Source organism: Abramis brama (genome assembly GCF_963993115.1).
Source record: "Abramis brama genome assembly, chromosome: 7".
NCBI lineage: Eukaryota > Metazoa > Chordata > Actinopteri > Cypriniformes > Leuciscidae > Abramis > Abramis brama.
Genome location: NC_139969.1, coordinates 6,571,356 through 6,590,289, shown reverse-complemented (window position 1 = coordinate 6,590,289; position 18,934 = coordinate 6,571,356). Strand labels below are relative to the sequence as shown.

At 36.0% G+C, this 18,934-nt stretch overlaps 1 protein-coding gene across 10 annotated transcripts in view; it reads right to left on the bottom strand.

Annotated features, from left to right (window-relative positions):
- Positions 1 to 16,213, bottom strand: part of svilb (supervillin b) — a 64,676-nt gene extending 48,463 nt beyond the window's left edge. For 7 of the 10 annotated variants that reach the window (XM_084119744.1, XM_084119741.1, XM_084119745.1 and 4 more), the window contains exon 1: positions 1,508 to 1,700. In XM_084119744.1, coding sequence (XP_083975870.1) covers positions 1,508 to 1,565 — 58 coding nt within the window. In that variant the 5' untranslated portion in view covers positions 1,566 to 1,700. Of the gene's footprint in view, positions 1 to 1,507; positions 1,713 to 15,691 lie in introns of those variants that run through there. The other 3 variants (XM_084119750.1, XM_084119742.1, XM_084119747.1) reach the window with 2 other exon arrangements.
- Between the last annotated feature and the right edge of the window lie 2,721 nt (positions 16,214 to 18,934).

Genomic DNA, 18,934 nt, shown 5'->3' with positions numbered 1-18,934 from the left:
TGCAGGCTCTTAACTGCTCCATTTCAACGAGACCTGATTTAAGTTTAGTGGATGACTGACAGGTTTTTTTCCAATGGTGAGCTGATGAGCAAGGTGTCAATAGTTTGTATGCTCAACAAAGCTGCATTTATTTGATCAAAAATACAGTAAAATAGATAAAAACAATAATATTGTAAAATATGAAATTTAGAATAACCTTTCTATTTTAATATATTTTTTAAATAATCTATTTTAAAGTAATTTATTTGCCATTATAGCCATTACTCCAGTCTTCAGTGTCACTTGATCCTTCAGAAATCATTCTAATATGCTGATTTGCTGCTCAAGAAACATTTATTATTATTATTGTCAGTGCTGAAAACAGTTGAGTTGCTTAATGTTTTTGTGGAAACTGTGAAACATTTTGCAGGATTCAGTGATGAATAGAAAGTTCAAAAGAACAGCATTTATTTGATATAGAAATTAATAATGCAACATTGGTTAATACAATTCATTTTTACACAACATTTGAAATTCACTGAGAAAAAAAAAAGGACATGTTTGTTTATAGTTTAACGCTGTGCCAGTTACCCCGGCTATATTCATGGTGGGAAATAGATTAAAATAAGTTTTAAAAATTATACAACTAGATCTGGTAAATAAAAAAATATAGAAAATGTGCTCACAGAAGACTTATTTTTATCAGCTGAGGTCAATAACCTCAAAAAGCAAAAATCAGCCAAGCGAATATACATCAGTCTATCCAGAATCATTTACTTTAGAGGTTGGTTGTTTTACCTGCACATGGATAAAATGATATATGACTTCATAAGTGAGCTTGCCAATGATCCTGTTCCCTTTGATGAGCAAGAAATTAAAAAGACAAACTCTATCAATTGCACAGACAAGTGTTTAATATTGATTAAACATTAACAAAATGGTTAATGTTGATACTGTTCTCTGGAGAGCAGATTGACTAATGGCCAATACAATATTTATTATACAAAATAATGATGGAAAATTAATAGTATAGAAAATTAGTGTTGCTGAATTTAATTGAATACTTATTTTCCACAGTACTCAATTTCCACAAAAAAAGGCATACTTTCTATTTGAAAATCTCCATTGACAGGGCTATCTGTATTTCTACACTGACTCCAGGCAGAATGACCACTTTGATTCATTTGGCAACAGTCATCAGCTGATGCAGACTATCTCCAAATGGTCAGTTCACAGCAACCTTTAGCACACCACAAGTATTCAGACTTCATCTGATCAATTTAATCAATCTTCATGCTCAACAGAACAAGAGTAAAGCAAGAGTCATATACTTCTGTTTTGTACAACTATTAAAATGAATTATGTTTTCCAGGATCACACAATGCCAAATTAATTCAAACAAAGCCATCCATTCTTAAATCAGACAACTGTGCGATCCTTTCTGTAACTATTCAATCAATGACCCGGTAACGATTTTCACTCAAATCCCCATAAATCAGCCTCACTGCTTGGACAGTTCCACACTTACCTTGACTAGACTGTGTGACATGGTTGAGATAGTTCGTAATCCACTGGTTTTGAAACATGTTGGAATGAAAAGGAAAGAAGAAAACAGAGGAAAGAGAGGACAGACAGACCTAATCACAGACTCAGGCAGACGAAGAAAGAGCAAGAGAGAGAGAGGGACCGCCACGGATGGACTCAACGTGATGGAAATGCACACAGGCAAAACTGCAGGGCTAAAGCAAACACATGGGAGGGTGGTAGAGAGAGAGAGAGAGAGAGAGAGAGAGAGAGAGAGAGAGAGAGAGAGAGAGAGAGAGAGAGAGAGAGAGAGAGAGAGAGAGAGAGAGAGAGAGAGAGAGAGAGAGAGAGAGAGAGAGAGAGAGAGAGAGAGAGAGAGAGGGGTGCTAGGCAGCTCACAGGCAGTAATCTGATTACAGGCAGAAATTAGCCTGGATGATAAAAGTGGATTGGTGGAGCACGGTAGATTCTTGGACTTATGACATGATCGCTGCTACATTTACACACACTCACACATGCGTCAGCAATCCAGGAGTCACAAATACTCGGTGATGCAAAGACGAAAGTCTTTAATTAGTCTGACCTGTTTATCACATATTTTAGTCAGAAAAACAAGGCAAATGAATGTGAAGCTTCAAAAAAAATCAAGCTGTATAATTAAGAAAATTCTGTATTCTTATAATGCACACACTAAAGACTGCTAAACAAGAAAAAAGCTATCTTCCATGTAATTTTGATGCTTTTATGCTTATTGCTACGAATGCGACAGGACATTTTGGATAATCTGGATTTTACTTCTGTAGTCAGTTTTATCCCTTAAAACTCTTCTTTGATCACCAAAATGACATATTAAAAAAAAAAATCCTGTGAAAAAAATTATTCATGCCATATGCAAATTAGCCCCGCCTCCACTCACTCACACCAGCTCAGAATACCTGATTCACTCAGTCAACTTTTAATATGTCACATAACGGTAATTAATATGATTAGCCTTTGGCTTTACTATATTATCAAACAGCTAATAATGTGTTGCTAACGTTACACAATCCATGTCAGACAGCTGCCTTCTAGAAATCAGCATCCTTAGAAACACTTTGAACAACTTAGCTTTACATCGTATAGTTCACATCGTAATATACATTATATACATAATTCACCCGCTATATTGCTAAATGTAGCCTACCCGATTTTTCATATCAGCAGAAAAATACTGTGATAACCTGGCTTCTCTTGAGACTCCCCTGCTTTGCAGGATAGTAATCATGATGTGCTAAAGTTCGCCCGCTTGTTGACATGATTGGTTTCAACATATTTGTGGCATCAGAAACACCAGCTATTTTAAACCGCATTGAGACTGTCTTTTTCACTGCAGTTTTAAGGAGAAAATACTCTACAATGGTGTTGACTTATGAATTTGCACATGGTTTGTCTTTAAAAACACCACATAGACATATAAACAACATTAAAAACTTGATTTTCACCACAGACGGTCTTTAAGTTTTAGCTGGTTAGCATTAAAAAGTTAGCCCTTTTACTGGTAGATGCTGTAACTACACCATCCAGTATATTACACATATTACTCACATACCTTTTGCTGTATTAACATTGACAATCAATCAATAAAATTGATTGTTAAAGCTGCAGTCCATAACTTTTTTTTTGTTAAAAATTTACAACAAATATATAATGAGCGAGTACATCATGAATCCATTTTCCAAACCGTTTTTTTTTTTTGTCTTATCCTGAATCACTACGGTACACCTATGTGTTTATATTCAGACAATTTTAGACCGGTCGGGTCGTACCAATGTGGAGTAGCTCAGTAACTGCGTGACACGTCATATACATAAACAGAGAGAAGTAGCTCCGGCTATAATGTTCTTCCACAAGACGCATGCAGTTCTGTTTATTAACCGCAAGAGCACCAAAAGTTATGGAATGCAGCTTAAATTTTATTGACAAACTATTAGGATTATTCTTGGAAATTGTTGCCTAGTTGCTAAACAGGTGTTTGACAACATTACTGCCAGTGTTGTTATTTTTAAGTGAAACTAAAACTAATTAAAAAAAAAATATTTTAGCAGCTGAAATAAAATATCAATATTAGAAGAAAAATTCAATATAAATATTAGAAGAACGTACATTTCAAACACAATAACAATAACTGCATAATAACTATGTGATCCTTCTTTGTCTGCACTTCCATGCGTAAAGTTAACTCTGTCACATCGCCAAAGTGTCTGTCAATCAAACCGCCTCAAAACTCTCACTGAAAAGTACTGTCGATTGCTTTGTTGCTGCAAATCACTGTTAGCATGAGACAAAGAGAGCGTGAGAGCAAACAGACAGAATGAAAGTGCAAGGGCCCACACAGGTATATGCCAACACAACCTAATAAAACACTACAACTTTGGTGTGACATTGTCATAGTGTGCACTAGAGGGAGCACCAAGAGCCAAAGGTCCTGTGAGTTCAGTAAACCAGTGTTTCTCAACTCCAGTCCTGGGGATCCATGCACCAACCAGAATGTTTTATATGTCTCACTAATCAGCTTCTTAGTATGTTGTATAGTGAGACATCTAAAACATTCTGAGAAGTGGGTCCCGAGGACTAGATTTGAGAAATACTGCACTAAATAACGTGTAAAACTCAGTCATGACATGAAAAGGGGCATAAGAACTGTTATGTTGGCACATTTAAAAGTATTTCTATTGTACGCCACAGTTCAATAGACATTATGTAAAACAAGACAGCACACAAACATGCAAACTTGACAATGTTTCAGTCCTTATTTAGAGTGATTTCATGCATGAGATTGATGGTTATCATGCAATTCAGAATGCTATCCGATTACACTACAAACAGGTACAACTTAATACAAATACATAAAATAATATGGGTTTTTCATGATTAACCCAAGTATAAAAATGTATAATCAAATTTTGAGCTCTAAAATATCATAGCCAAAAAAAAATTTGACTGCTACATTTTGAAAAAAACCCTGTCTAGCCAGAGCGTCATAATACTGGCACATGCACAAGCAAACATGTCCATCTCTTGTCATCTCCAAGTCATCTTACTGGACCACTCAAGCACTGCTGCCCTTAATAAGGCAATGTGTGACGTGATTGGCTGAGAGACCTCAAGGAGGAGTGGCTAACTTATGTTTATCCGGCTCTGCTGTGCATGTGCTCTTCACCACACTCATCTATCATATTCCTTTCACTCCTGGAAGTCATACCTCTACTTTTCCTTCTCCCTTGGCTAATTCTAGGATACAAATAAACAAAACTGTACAATAAACACAATGTATACAAGATTTTTATGTAGTTATGATCAAGTAGTTAAGAAGGAGATATCTAATTTACCTACCCTGACTGCAGAATTAGAGAGTACATTTTAGACCTAAAAACACAAAGGTAACACTTTACAATAAGGTTCCTTTATTAAACATTAGTAAATGTATTAACTAACATGAACTAACAATACTGTTTTTGTTCATCTTTGTTAATGTTAGTTAATGAAAATAAAGCTGTTCATTGTTTGTTCATGTTAGTTCACAGTGCATTACCTAATGTTAACAAGATTTTAATAAAGTATTAGTAAATGTTGAAATTAACATTAACAAAGATGAACAAATGCTGTATAAGTGCAGTTCATTATTAGTTAATGTTAACTAATGTAGTTAACTAATGAACCTTATTGTAAAGTGTTACCAACACAAACACAAAAAACTAGACTCGATGCTTCCAGTGAGCCAAGGAGTTATGACTGAGTCTATTCTGGTCATTTAGAGGTTAGTAGCTGGTTATGCAGGACTTTGAGTGTGGGTTGTGTAATAGGTCAATAACACAGTATATCTGGACAAAACTTCTAATGTGAGATGATGAAACAATAAAAGTAATATAATAATGTAATCTTCATATCTGAGATTGTGATTTTGTATAGAGTGTAATAGTAGGATAAAAGTCTCATTCATTTTCTGCATAGATAACCAGATTTTTAACAATAACGCACAAGTCAGTCACCATACACTCTCAATCAAACTAGTAATGTGTTTCACTACCATTCAAAAGTATGGGGTCAGTGTTTATTTTTAGAAATTAATACTTTTATTCAGCAAGGGTGCATTAAATCAATCAAAAGCAACAGTAAAGAGATTTATAATGCTACCAAAGATTTCTATTTCAAATAAATGCTGTTATTTTGTTTCTAATAAAATAATCCTAAAAAAATGATAAGTTTCCATATAGATATTATTACGCAGCACAACTGTTTTCAACATTGATAATAAGAAATGTTTGCTGAGCAGCTAAACAGGATATAAGTATGATTTATGAAGGATTATGTGACTGAAGACTGGAATAATGATGCTGAAATTCAGCATTGCATCACAGAAATTGCATTTAAAATATATTAAATAAAACTATTAACTAAAGTAATATTTCACACCATTACTGCTTTTCTGTATTTCAATCACTGAATCAAGAGATTCAATATAATCAAACAATAATTATATCAACAGATTCAAAATGAACTGCATTTTAGACATTATTGTATTATTTGCAATACATCTGATTTTCATATACTACTTTATAATGAAATTTCTAGGAAAAATTAAAGACAGCTGAAAATCTGAACTGTGAGTGTTGGATCCTGTTGTGTAGTCTAAGGCATCAAAATAAAAGCAGGATTCAAAACTGAGATTGATTTCACACATTCATCACTCAAGGAACTGCTAGTGCCATTGCCAAGCAACAATCTTGTGTTTACATGAGACAAAGTTGAACGATGGACCACATCAAAGCATTGTGGGAAGAACAGACATCACACAAAAACAACAAAGTTCAGTCTAAATGCTCTGACCTAAGCTAGAGATTACTAAACGCTCCATGCTCAAACATAGATGCCCACTGCTGTTATTCACTTGATATATATTGACATGAGCTCTTGTAATCTCTGTAAAGCTGCAATATAACAAGTACAAATTTAAGTATACAGACACACGTGACTAATATTATCATAAAGCAATAGAAAAGGTATCCCTGTATGGGAATATGAGAGACATCAGTATAAACAGTCAAATCACTTCTGGAATCTTATAAAAACTCCCTTACTTACATTTAACGTGCAGTCCCAGCACAGCTCGGAGGAGGAGTTCGGTCAGACTACATTCTGTAGTCGTTCTGGTCTCCATCTTCTGCCTTTATTAGGACACAGAGAGCTTTTCTGGCAGGATGAGGTTTGTTTAAATTACTGCTGAACTACAGACTGCACTGTGAGAACAACCATTCGAACATACTTTACAGACAGGAGTCAGGTGTGGATCTCTAACTGCCTCAAACATTAAAGGCTGGATTTCCAGACAAAGATAAAGCTCTGGATTGAAAGTGATTTTCTATTGGGATCCTGAGTCTGGACCGTCTCAATATGTCTCATTGTTCTGTCTCGTATCTAAACATCTATCCTCAAAAGGACTTTTCCTTCCCTTATTCTTATTCTCCTACTTTGAACAGTCCTTGCACTGTTTTTGTAATAGAATACTCACAATATGTATTTTGTTTACAGAATATATATATGCACAGAATATCTGGAGGACCTACTATGCCAAAATGTGATATATAGAACCAGCGAGCAATGCATGATGCAATACTGTATCCCACAATGCAATGTGCTTGATTTGAACTTTCAGTGTTGCAAATAAATCACCTGAAATACATAAAATAAAAAATAAAATAATAAATCTTGACTCATTTTGCTGGATCGCCAAAAGACATTTTAACACAAAACTAGAAAGAAAAGGAAAATAAATTACATTTCAAAGCATATGCCACTTGCTGATTTAATCATACAATACAAAAAAATTAAACATATTATCCAAATATTAATCTCAAAATAAAAGTCTTATCAAAAAATATTATAACTGCATGCCATTCACTGAATTAATCACACAATATATTAACTGTATTATAGTGTAATTGATAATATATATATGTGTGTGTGTGTGTGTGTGTGTGTGTGTGTGTGTGTGTGTGTGTGTGTGTGTGTGTGTGTGTGTGTGTGTGTGTGTGTGTGTGTGTGTGTGTGTGTGTGTGTGTGTGTGTGTGTGTGTGTGTGTGTGCGCGCGCGCGTGTATATATATATATAAAAATCTCTAAATTGAATAAAAGCAAAATAGTCTTATTTAAAAGATTATAAATGGACACCATTCACTGAATTATAGGTAGGGTAGGCAATGATTTTCATTTGTTAAACTGGTTGACACTCTCTTCACATCCTGATAGCAAACAATAATTAAAGTGGTCTATTAAAAGTCTCTGGACCAAAAAATCTTCGTCCAATCATTGCATTTCCATACCTCCGTGCACCTGCTCACGCAGACATCACACGTCATCAGTGCGTTTTTATGAGGCTATGCAGAGTTGTAGACAGACGTCAGTCACCGAGCACCGTAAACAAACAGCAGCCGCATTTTACAGCTTCTCCTGAACCAAAACAACGAGCTTATGCTGATTTCACGCCATGTTGTAACTGTAATCACGAGATGGCAACCCGTGACGTTCTACCCAGAGCTGTTCACATCCTCAGACTCGGATTTATGTGTTTCTATGTCAACACTATCAACGCCGAAATGAATCTGTAGCAGTCAGGTGGTACAAGAAAGAGCTCTGTAAGTTGTTTACATTTATTATTATTATGTGCTTTGAGACATGAGGTAATATAACACTGTCTGTGGTCTCGTGACGCTTGCAGACTCTGCTCTGGCTGTACGCGCTCATGTGGTTTGGAGGAGGTGTGGCTTTGGAGACTATTTGAAGGGAGGGTGGTATCTAATCCTTTCAAAGCTAGCTTTAATTGCTAGCCTCTCTGAAATTGACTACCCTACCTTTAATAATACAATACATTAATTGTAGAAATGGGTGAGAAAAAAATCTTATTTAAAAGATTATAAGTGGATGCCATTCACTGAATAAATCATACAATAACATTAACTGTAGTATAGTGTAATTAAAATATTTTTTTTTAATCAGATATAAATCTAAAAATTAAATAAAAGCACAATAGTCTTATTTAAAAAATTACAAATGGACACCATTCACTGAATTAATAATACAATATATTAAGGGTAATAAATAAATGAATTTCAACATAAAAAAAAGGCTAAATACAAAGGAGTCTTATTTAAAAGATTATAACGGGATGCCATTCACTGAATTAATTATACAATATTAACTGTAGAAGGGTAAAACAAATCTCAGAATTAAAAATGCAAAGTTTAAAAGATTACATGTGTATGTATAAAGGGAAAACTCTAAAACTAAGCAGTATACCGTATACTGTGTAGTATGCAGTATGCAGTACACTAGTATTCCATTTCAAACACAGCACACATCATTCTCTCTGAGGTTTACAAATGTCGAGGACTCACATTCTCTGCTCTTATAAGGTTGTGAAGAGTCTGAATCAGTCTCAGGCCTCATCACCCCATGAAATTTATTCAAGAGTTGCTCTTGGCTCAGTTTTTGGAAATAACTGATCTTGCATCAACAGCCGCACTAAACAGGAAGTAACGGTAAAGATCTACACAAGGAATTAATTCTAAACAGTTCATTTGTGCTGCTACTCAAAACCTATGCTCCTTCATTCCTCTTCTGCGTTATAAACTCCTCCATACTTCAATCTCTCTTGTAATCCAAAAACAACTACAGACAAGAACTCATAAACATTCAAAGCATTGTCAAACACAGCTGACGAATAGCAGGAAAGTGCCATCTGAAGTCTGTAATGATCAATGAAGTTGGCCCAAGTTTCAATCTGAACCAAGAGATTTGGCTGGTTAGCATCATAGGTTAGCATGGCCAGTTTTCCCCTGCTGGCAGATGCCATAACTACACCATCTTTCTCCATTGACTGCCATTCAAAAGTGAGAGTTTAATTGTAACATTTACTGTCAGGATATTATTATCCTACTGCCCTATAACATCTCTAACCTCATCCGCCATACTAGCAACAAATTCAACTTCTATTTGGAGAGATGTCAGATGTTTCGGAAAGATGTTTCTCAACCCGTAGCAGGGAAAGAGCCACAGCTGAACCTCAAAGGACAAAGACAGACTGTGGTGAGCTGCAAACAATACCAGTGGGAGTGGGAGATTTATGGATGAATTCTATTCAGACTCTGTAGCAGTTAAATCAAATGGTGACACATTGCAGAGCTAATGTGATAAGGAAGGCACATGAACACGCGCACACACACAGAAGAGCAAAGCATGGCTTTGCAAACCAAAATAAATAGTTACAGAATGCAGAACAGAATTTAAAATAAAATCTTTATGACCACATAACAGGAATTAGATTTTTTTTGTCACAACTTTTGCACACTGTCACTATAACATTATGGTTAAGGTTGTCATGAAATGGAAGTTGCGATGGTCTTTTCTTTCCTATTGTGATGTATATCCTATTGAAGCAGCTTCTCAAATGAGAAAAAAAATGTAGGGCGGGACTTGATTTTGTCCATAGGGAATTGATTAGACGGTTGTGGTTTCCTATTGGTCGATCTCATGTGAGTGACAGGTTGTCTCGCCCTCACGCCAGTAAACGCGTCATCAGAGAAGAGACGATTTGTTGCTGCAAGAGGGAGGGGATGTTATTTTGATAAAAGATTACTATGGCATGAATTTAAAATAATGATGTGCACGGATAAATCATATATAACACTGCAGTATTCCATAAAAAAAAGATTTGTCATTTTTGATTTCATCTCCAGCATCTGTTTTGCATGCATCAGAAGGACAGCAATCACTGTTCTAAAGAAAACACCTTAAATGAACAGCAAATCTTGGAGTGGAAGTGGAAGTGGAATATCTGCAAAAAATATCCAGCCTTACAGGTTTTACATTTCACTTCTGATTGAGCCTTATCTTGACATATAAAATCCAGAAAAGCCACAGAACATTTATGGCACCAGATCTCCATCCGCAGATCTTCGTAAACTATATGGATTAATAGATAAAAATCCTATCGCAATGCATATCACAAAACCTGATGATAAGAACATGGTCTTAAGTAAATTCTGTAGTAATTTATATATAAATAAAATATAACAATTCTATAAAAATTCTAAATACACTATGGTTCAAATTTTTAAAAAAGAAATTAATACATTCATACAGCAAGGTGGCAGTAAAGAATTTTACAGAGTTACAAGAAATATAAAGGTCACCACAAGCTATTTTCAATGTCAATAATAATAAGAAATGTTTCTTGAGCAGCAAATCAGCATATTAGAATGATTCAGCTGAACATTCAGCTTTAACATCACAGAAAAGTTATTTTTAATTGTAATAATATTTCACAATATTACTGTTTTTACTATGTGTTTGATTAAATAAATGCAGCCTTGATGAGCATAAGAGACTTTCAAAAACATTTTTAAAAAATCTAACCAACCCCAAACTTTTAAAAAGTAGTGTATATTGTGCAACCCTATAATTAAATAATGAATTAATCTAGCAGTTAAATATATATTATCCTAAACATCATCCATCCTCAAATATATATATTTTTAATCTCTGCTTTAAAAAAAGATATAGATAGACAATAACAAGAACTCTGAGACAAAGAAAAAGAAAACAGAGGGGTTAAGTGTTGACACTAAGTGTTGATATCTGACTGTTTGTTTTGACAAAAAGGGCAGGTGCAACTAATTCAACAGCTGCAATACCACAGTCTGCTCCAGGCCTCATAGACTCACTCACACACACGCACGCACGCACGCACACACGCACACACACAGCCATGTATATGGACTGCTTAGTGCCCTTTCCAGCCTCATAACCACAGTGACTGTGCAGACCACCAATTGCATACAATTACCCAACTGGTACTCATTTATGCCCGGTACACATTGTACGATTTTGGGCTGTCCCAGACAAAAGATGACCAATTGTGGCGATTTCTGTGGTCGTGGCGCCTAAACGGTGGACCTACGTCGTACAGTGAGAGAGGTTCAAAAACAGCTGTGTCACGTTCTTACAACCAAAGATAGCCTGAGATCATTTTCTGACAGTGTCACTTCAGAACTCAACTAGTTTGCTAGTTTCCCAGAATTGCAAACCATATTCAGAAACGGCTTGACCAAGACCACATAATGGCTCTCCTTGACAAAGCACAAGCAGAACAAATTTGTGCAAATCATTTGTAAAACCGCTCTTACACAAATTGTTGCGACAGTTTTGCAGTGGTTTTGGACAAAAGCATCTGCTAAATGAATAAATGTGTAAATGCACATAAGATTGTTTTTACGAGCAATTTACACAGAAATCTGCTCATGTTTCATAAATGAAGCCCAGTGATCCTAATGTTCCCAAATAAACTCCCACACCTGTGCATTAACTGTAACAATAATCTCCAAAAGTTAGATCCATAAAAATTACTTCTCTCTCTTCACTCTTAGTTGAATAATTCATGAGTAACCTTTGGACAAATCATTTATATGGTTAATGCATTGGCATTACAGCAAGTATTTTGAGAACTGGATAAATTTGATTGAGCATAAAATAAATGTTACCTGACAGAAAACCTATATTTTGTACCATGCAGAACTACTTTGAAATGCCAAAACATGAGACCAAAAATATGCACATTTTGATAGATTAAGGGACTAAGACACTTTACCCCACTCTCCCCATTTCTTAGCTCCAATTAACGTTTTTCTATATCCATTTAAAAATTTACACCGATTTCCCCCTCCCCTTAAAGTTGCAGTAAGCAATTTTTGAGAAACACTGTTGATATTTGAAATCAACCAAAACAAACACACCCCTCGCTTTATTGCTCCGCCCCCAGATGCAAGAGTGGATTTCTCTTTATCATAGGTGAAGCAAAGCAATATAACGCTTCGCAAAATATAAAGTGAAGATTACAAATGAATGACAAGGAAGAACAAAAAATGAACATCCAGTACACGAGTATATACTGTACAAGCAAGTGCTGGTTGTTAGTCGCCAGCAGCTCCAGATAAACAATGGCACTCAAAACTGTCCTGTTACTATGCAAACATTACAACAACAGAATACTTGGTTCTGTGAAACAGCAAAACCAATGTTACTTGCATATGGAGCAGAAATAACGCAACCTCTGCGTCCGTTTTCAGGCCTTCACGCTTCGGTCTCTCCAGCACTGGAAAGCTTTTCTAATATTAACGCGGGTCCGAAAGCTCTTGCCGGATCATAACCCTTCTTTTTCTAGTGATATTCCTCTGAGCTTTTCTCTTTTGTAATGTCTCTCAGCCATCTCTCCTTCTACAGTCTTTCTTTAAATCTCCATCTTGCTCGCTCTCTCTCCTGCCATATCATGAGTGGACACGCCCCCTTCTGCTGATTGGCCACAAGTGTCTTGTTCTCAGAAATCTCTTACTGCACCTTTAATATAGGAAGCAAGTTTGAATGCTAATGTAACAAAGATTTATAGATGGAACAATCACTTAAATGCTAAAAACATTTTAAATACTGTACATTAAGGTTTAAACGTTTGGGGTCAGTATGAGTTTTTTTTTTAAATACTTTTATTTAGTAATGAGGCATTAAAGTCCGCGTGAACCGGAAGTTGCAAACGACTTTTCTCCAGTGCTGTGACATATTTCCCAGTGAAAAGGAATATTGAACAGAGGGCAGGGTTTTACTCTAGCGCTCCTCCTCTCCATCTCTCGCTCATTACAGACTAACGATTTGAGGGGAGTGGTTAAGCGTTTCCCAAACCGGGGTAGGTCAAACCTACGTCATCAGAGAAGGGACGCCATTCCAGACCGGTAAAAAGCACTTACACGACACCGTCGTGTTTTCAACAGAAAACAGAAAACGTTTAACGCGTTCTGGCTGTTCATTTACACGATAATGGTGTTTTGGTGGCCTGAGAATGCAAACTTTGAAGTAGGTTTCAAAGTGCAAGTTTTTGAAAACGAGTTTTGAAAGCGATACCGTTATCATCTCCGTGTAAACTTCAAAAACGTGAATCTGTGAAAACGGTGATGCGTATTGCATGTTTAGTTTATAGGCACAGTTACAGTCAAGATATTTATAATGTGCAAATAATTTTTCTATTTCAAATACATGCTGTTCTTTTGAACAATCTGTTCATCAAGGAAATCTGAAATAATTGTATCAGGGTTTTCGCAGACTTAATTAAGCAGCACAACTGTTTTAAACATTGATAGAAGAGATGTTTGAGCACTAAATTAGCATATTAGAATGATTTCTGAAGGATCATGTGACACTGAAGACTGGAGTAATGATGCTGAAAATTCAGCTTTGCCATCAGAGGAATAAATTACATTTATAATATTTTAAAATAGAAAACAGTTACTACTGTTCTTACTGTATTTTTTATCAAATAAATTCAGCCTTGTTGAACATTGGAGACTTAAAAAAAAAAATCATACCTAATCCATTTTTTTTTTTTTTGACATTTCATTAAACCACATTGCCCAACACTGTATGGCTCTAGACCTGAGCATGCTCTTTTTCTTAAGGTAGGAGTTCATCTTCAGGGCAGGGTACTGTTTCAGTCACTGAGGTTATGGAGTTCTAGCTGGTCTCATTTCATAAGGTCTGCTGGATCAATCTTTATTCCTCTCGGACAGTAGCATGTGATATGACAGATCATGATGCATGTATCTGAGCCCAAAATATTGCAGAACCTTCAGTCTAAATAATCTGAGAAAGAGGGAATCTACGCAGTGCATTTTTTATAACTCCAAATTCACATACAAGCAGAAATAATCAGTCATTAACGCCTGACCTCAATGACAACATAATGAAAATACTTTTAAAAAGCAAGTGCTTGTTAGTGAACATAAGCACCCACAGGAGCAGGTGATTTTCTTGATGTGGTTGCACGCTCCTCCAGACATCGCAAACATAAACACACATGGGATGCCAGGCTTAGATATACCGGCATATGTTGGCACAGTCCTCAGACACACTCCGGTTACAACCCCGCAGTTAACAGCTGATTCTAGATGAGCTTCAGACGACTTAAGGGCACAGCGAGTCCTAACCTTCACGTTTATGATCAAAACAACAGTGCAAAGATCTCAATGTATCATGTCAAGTAAAATATCTATTCAACGTCCCAACCCTTCAGTTTAACAAATGAACTTCAATGCAAATGAAATAACAAACCTGTTAACTACAACTGTTCTGAAGGAAATGTTCTTAAGAAAATCTGAATGTTTCCTGTCCATGTAAAACTTGCTGTCACAATGCTCAAGTGTTGTTGGTGGTTGCTAGGGTGTTCCGGGAGGTTGCTAAGACATTACTAGGTGGTTGCTAGGTGGCCACCCCCAAATCTCTAGTTCCTAGATATACATTGGCTCTCTCTAAAACCTGAAGAAACAGGAAAAATTGTGTGCGTTTTATGGCTTATAAGTGAAATAAATAAAAACAAATAATAAAACTACATTTAATAAACAAATGAATAAATAATCAAGTAATTAATTACACAAATAAGTAAATAAACAGATGGACGAACGGAAAGACAGATGGAACATGGAAGAAAGGACGAACATTTCTGAATTCATTATTTCAACTGCTCCATCAAACATTGTCTTTATTCCACTAACTACCAAAGCACACGCTCAGGATTGTGGGATATCATAGACAACGAGGCGTGTTACATCAATTCTGCTTTCCAAAGCCAACCAGATGAAGGCATATCTTACCAGACAAGATTCAGATGTGCACAGATGCATCTCTATCTCCGTATACTCTGGTTTTACACATAGCCAATAAAAGTTCCTGGATGCTTTTAATCCCAATTCCACTATCACCAGTTCCAAAGCAAGGTCAGACCACATTTGTTCTTAAAACAAACACCAAATCAGAACGTTATTTGGTAAAGAAACTATGCAGCACCATCAGCAACAGAACATTCAACAGTTGTAGAAGATTCTGTCAAAATATACCTGTTGAGCTGTAAGAGGACGGACGCAGACGAGAATCACTGACACATGCTTCCCAACCTGTCCATTGTCCAGCAGGGAGCGGATCAGAGTGGGTTGGAGTCACAGGGGGATTACGCTATCATGGGGCTTAATAAAGCCGGCTCAGCCTGAGGGCTTACGGCTGCCGCCACACAGAGACGAAGACGGAGAAACAAAAAGGAGGAAGATGGAAATGGTACTTACTTGTTACTGCCTAGAAAAGCTTCCCAAGTTCATTTGTAGAGTCCAAACGCAACTATAGCAAATGCAACAGTCTCTAAAGAGTGTTTTGTATAAAGTGACCGTCAGTTTGTGAATGATGAGAGGTGAAGAGATAGCAGACGCCCATCATACTCCACCCTAAAAACAAAGGGATGCTGATCCATGTGAATGAAGGATGTAAAAGAATAACGGTGTTGACGACAGACAGGAAGAAGGGAAAAGGGGGAGGGAAGGGGGGAAAGGATATTTGGAAGGGGGGAAAGAAAAGGAAAAAAATAGGATACGGCAGCCAATTAAAGAAAACAACACAACACAGAAAAATTAAAAGAAAAGAAAAAAAGAAATGATAAAATTCCAATGGCGTCCTAATCCAAAGAATATTCCAGCAGAAGTGGTCACTGAAAATCCGCAGGTGGCAATTCTCTGAATATCCTGTTCAGTTAACAACTCCAGAGTGACAGTCTATTGAGAGTCATGCTAGTGCACATGCTCACACACTCGATCAGAGGTAACCTCAACCAGTGGACTCCATGTATGGCCTGAGAACTGAGTCCTACACGGGAATCTGCCATAAATAGACTGTGGGGGGTTGAGAGACCCAGGGATTGAATCAGCTGTTAGATCAACAACCTCACCAGACTACCAGAGATAGACACACACATGGACCAGACGGAACGCATGAGAGTAGGGATGGGTGAATTGAAATATCAATACTTCCGACATGATCACATAAAACATTGATCCTTTGAACATCGTAGTGTTTCGTTAAACTGTATTAAATTATTTAACAATAAAATCAATGTGCATCATCAGTTGCAAGGAGATAACAGTGAGTGTAGAATTCATTAAAATGGCATTGTGCAAGATTTGTTGTAAGTTTATTATGATAAAAAGTGGTTAAATAATAAAAAAATCAATGTGCATCATGTTTTAAAGAGAAAATGGTGTAGCATTTATTAAAATAGAATTGTGCAATTTTTCTTGTGATCATTCCAATTAAAAGTGGTAAAAAGCAGTTTGTTAATGAATTCAGCATTAAAATCAATGTGCATCATAAGTTGCAACGAGCAAACTGGTATTTATTTAAATGGAATTATGCAATATTTGTTGTAAGCTTATTTCAAAGAAAAGTGGTTAAAAAAAACTTGATAATATTGATCAAAGATAATAGATTATTTTGCATTGAAATTAAGTGTGGCTTACATTTCAAGTGTAGCATTTATTAAAATGCAATTGTGCAATATTTCAAAATGTTGAGAAATTATAAATATGTATGCTAATTTGCAATTTAGAAATGATGCATTATGACTAAAATAATGGGTTTCAATTATAATGTTTATAAAAACCTTTTTTTTATCATCAGAAAAATCACACAAAAAAACAACAACTGAATAACGATACTGCATCAAATGGAAAAAAAAAGTGGACAAGGGATCATAGCTGTATTAACCCAGTTATATTAATGTTGTCTCTTTTGGCCTTGAGTGTGGCAGTGCATGCCGACTCATTGCCAGAGCAGATCAGGCTGCAGGTGGGCACAAAGCCCTGCTGGGTGATCTGAACCTCAGCTCTGAACAACTTTTATGACCAATGTGGATTTCTGACCAGCACATGGTCACGCTGCCGCAGTGTCACTTTCATACACACTCGACCTGTTCAAGCTCATGACCAACTTACGAAACACCCTTGAATGTTTTTCTCACCAAAAACGGCAAAGGATGGCATCTGTTTGTGAATTTTATCATTGCACAACTTTATCCAAATTAAGACTCCAGGGAACTCATAGTTATGCTCATAATTATAAACTCAGAAGTATGTCTATCCCAAAAGAAAACACAAGCACCCTTTTACTTTATAATGTAACTAAACACACCTTATTCTGACATATGGGTGAATTTCACAAAACCTGTCATTTTTGAGACCAATGATGCTTTAAATAAAAGTTTTACATCATTTTAAAGAGTAAAGAAAATAATTACTGAGAATATAATTAGTGAGCATATACAAAATATATTGATTTTCTGCAGAAATGTATGTTTTATTAAAATTCACCCATTCAGGAAAAACTTCAACCACTTAAAAAGTTACATGGCAACAGATAGATGGGGTAACAAGTGACTGTATCTAGAAAGTCCTATGAAAAAATAAAATAAAAAATGAAATGATGGAACAAGTCCCTTCCAAAAACACTGTACACTAAGGAAGAGAGTCATCTGCTGGACAAATCATGCTATGACAATAATTAAATGCAATGATAATTACTTTCTTAATTAATTTCTTAAGGTGAAGACTTGAAAAGGTAAAAAATTTAAGAAATAAAAATATTGTTAATTGTGCAATCAGTAAGTTTTCCTCATTAAATAACCCTATTTTTCCAGTTATGGATTAAATTAATCGCATGACATGTACACTTGTGCATACATTTCTAGGCATTCATATGCAAAAGCCAAATTTTGATTTGCAACCCAAAATCGTTGTCTTTGGTGATAATTGGCAGAGAAGCTGCTCCTTGTGTTTAAAACAGTATTGCATCAAACTGTTGCACCCAGGGCTGCGTTTCACAAGCATTGTAAGCCTAATCAATGTAGAACCATTGCCATCAACGATCTCTACAATCAACTTAGCTCACAATGCTTTTGAGCAATGCAGCCCATACCAAGAGCACCGGGGTCACGGAGTGTAAACTGGGACACTTTTCCACTTGTCAATGGCCGGCTTCAATCACAGGGTCAAGGTGTTAGTCTTCATGAGCTTGATCCATGTCCACACATGCAGCATGGGACCAGGCAGAGGAAAGCTGATTATTGCCTCTATGGACTTCAATGCTAATGTAAACACACTAGAGACAGACCACACTGCACTCATTCAAGCGGTTTAACTTCAGCTGCTTGAACAGAAAGCACCAAAATGCATGTGCAGTATTAAGTTGCATTTGTTCGGCCTGGTCATGTGCACCCAAACACACACATTCTGTACTGTATGTCCACAAGCAATATGACTGTTTTTCTAATGCGCTTATAAGATTATAAAATAAGGCATTTATAAGCAGAAGTATAAGGACGTTTTTGTTTGAATTTAAACAACAGCACATAGGCTACTTAAATATCATTACTGTAAATATATAACCTTAATGAACTTTATACAAGCAAATACAGATTTATTATATGGTACAACTTTTGTTCCAACGGTCCAACTGCATCATCAAAGCATAAACATTTCTAAAAT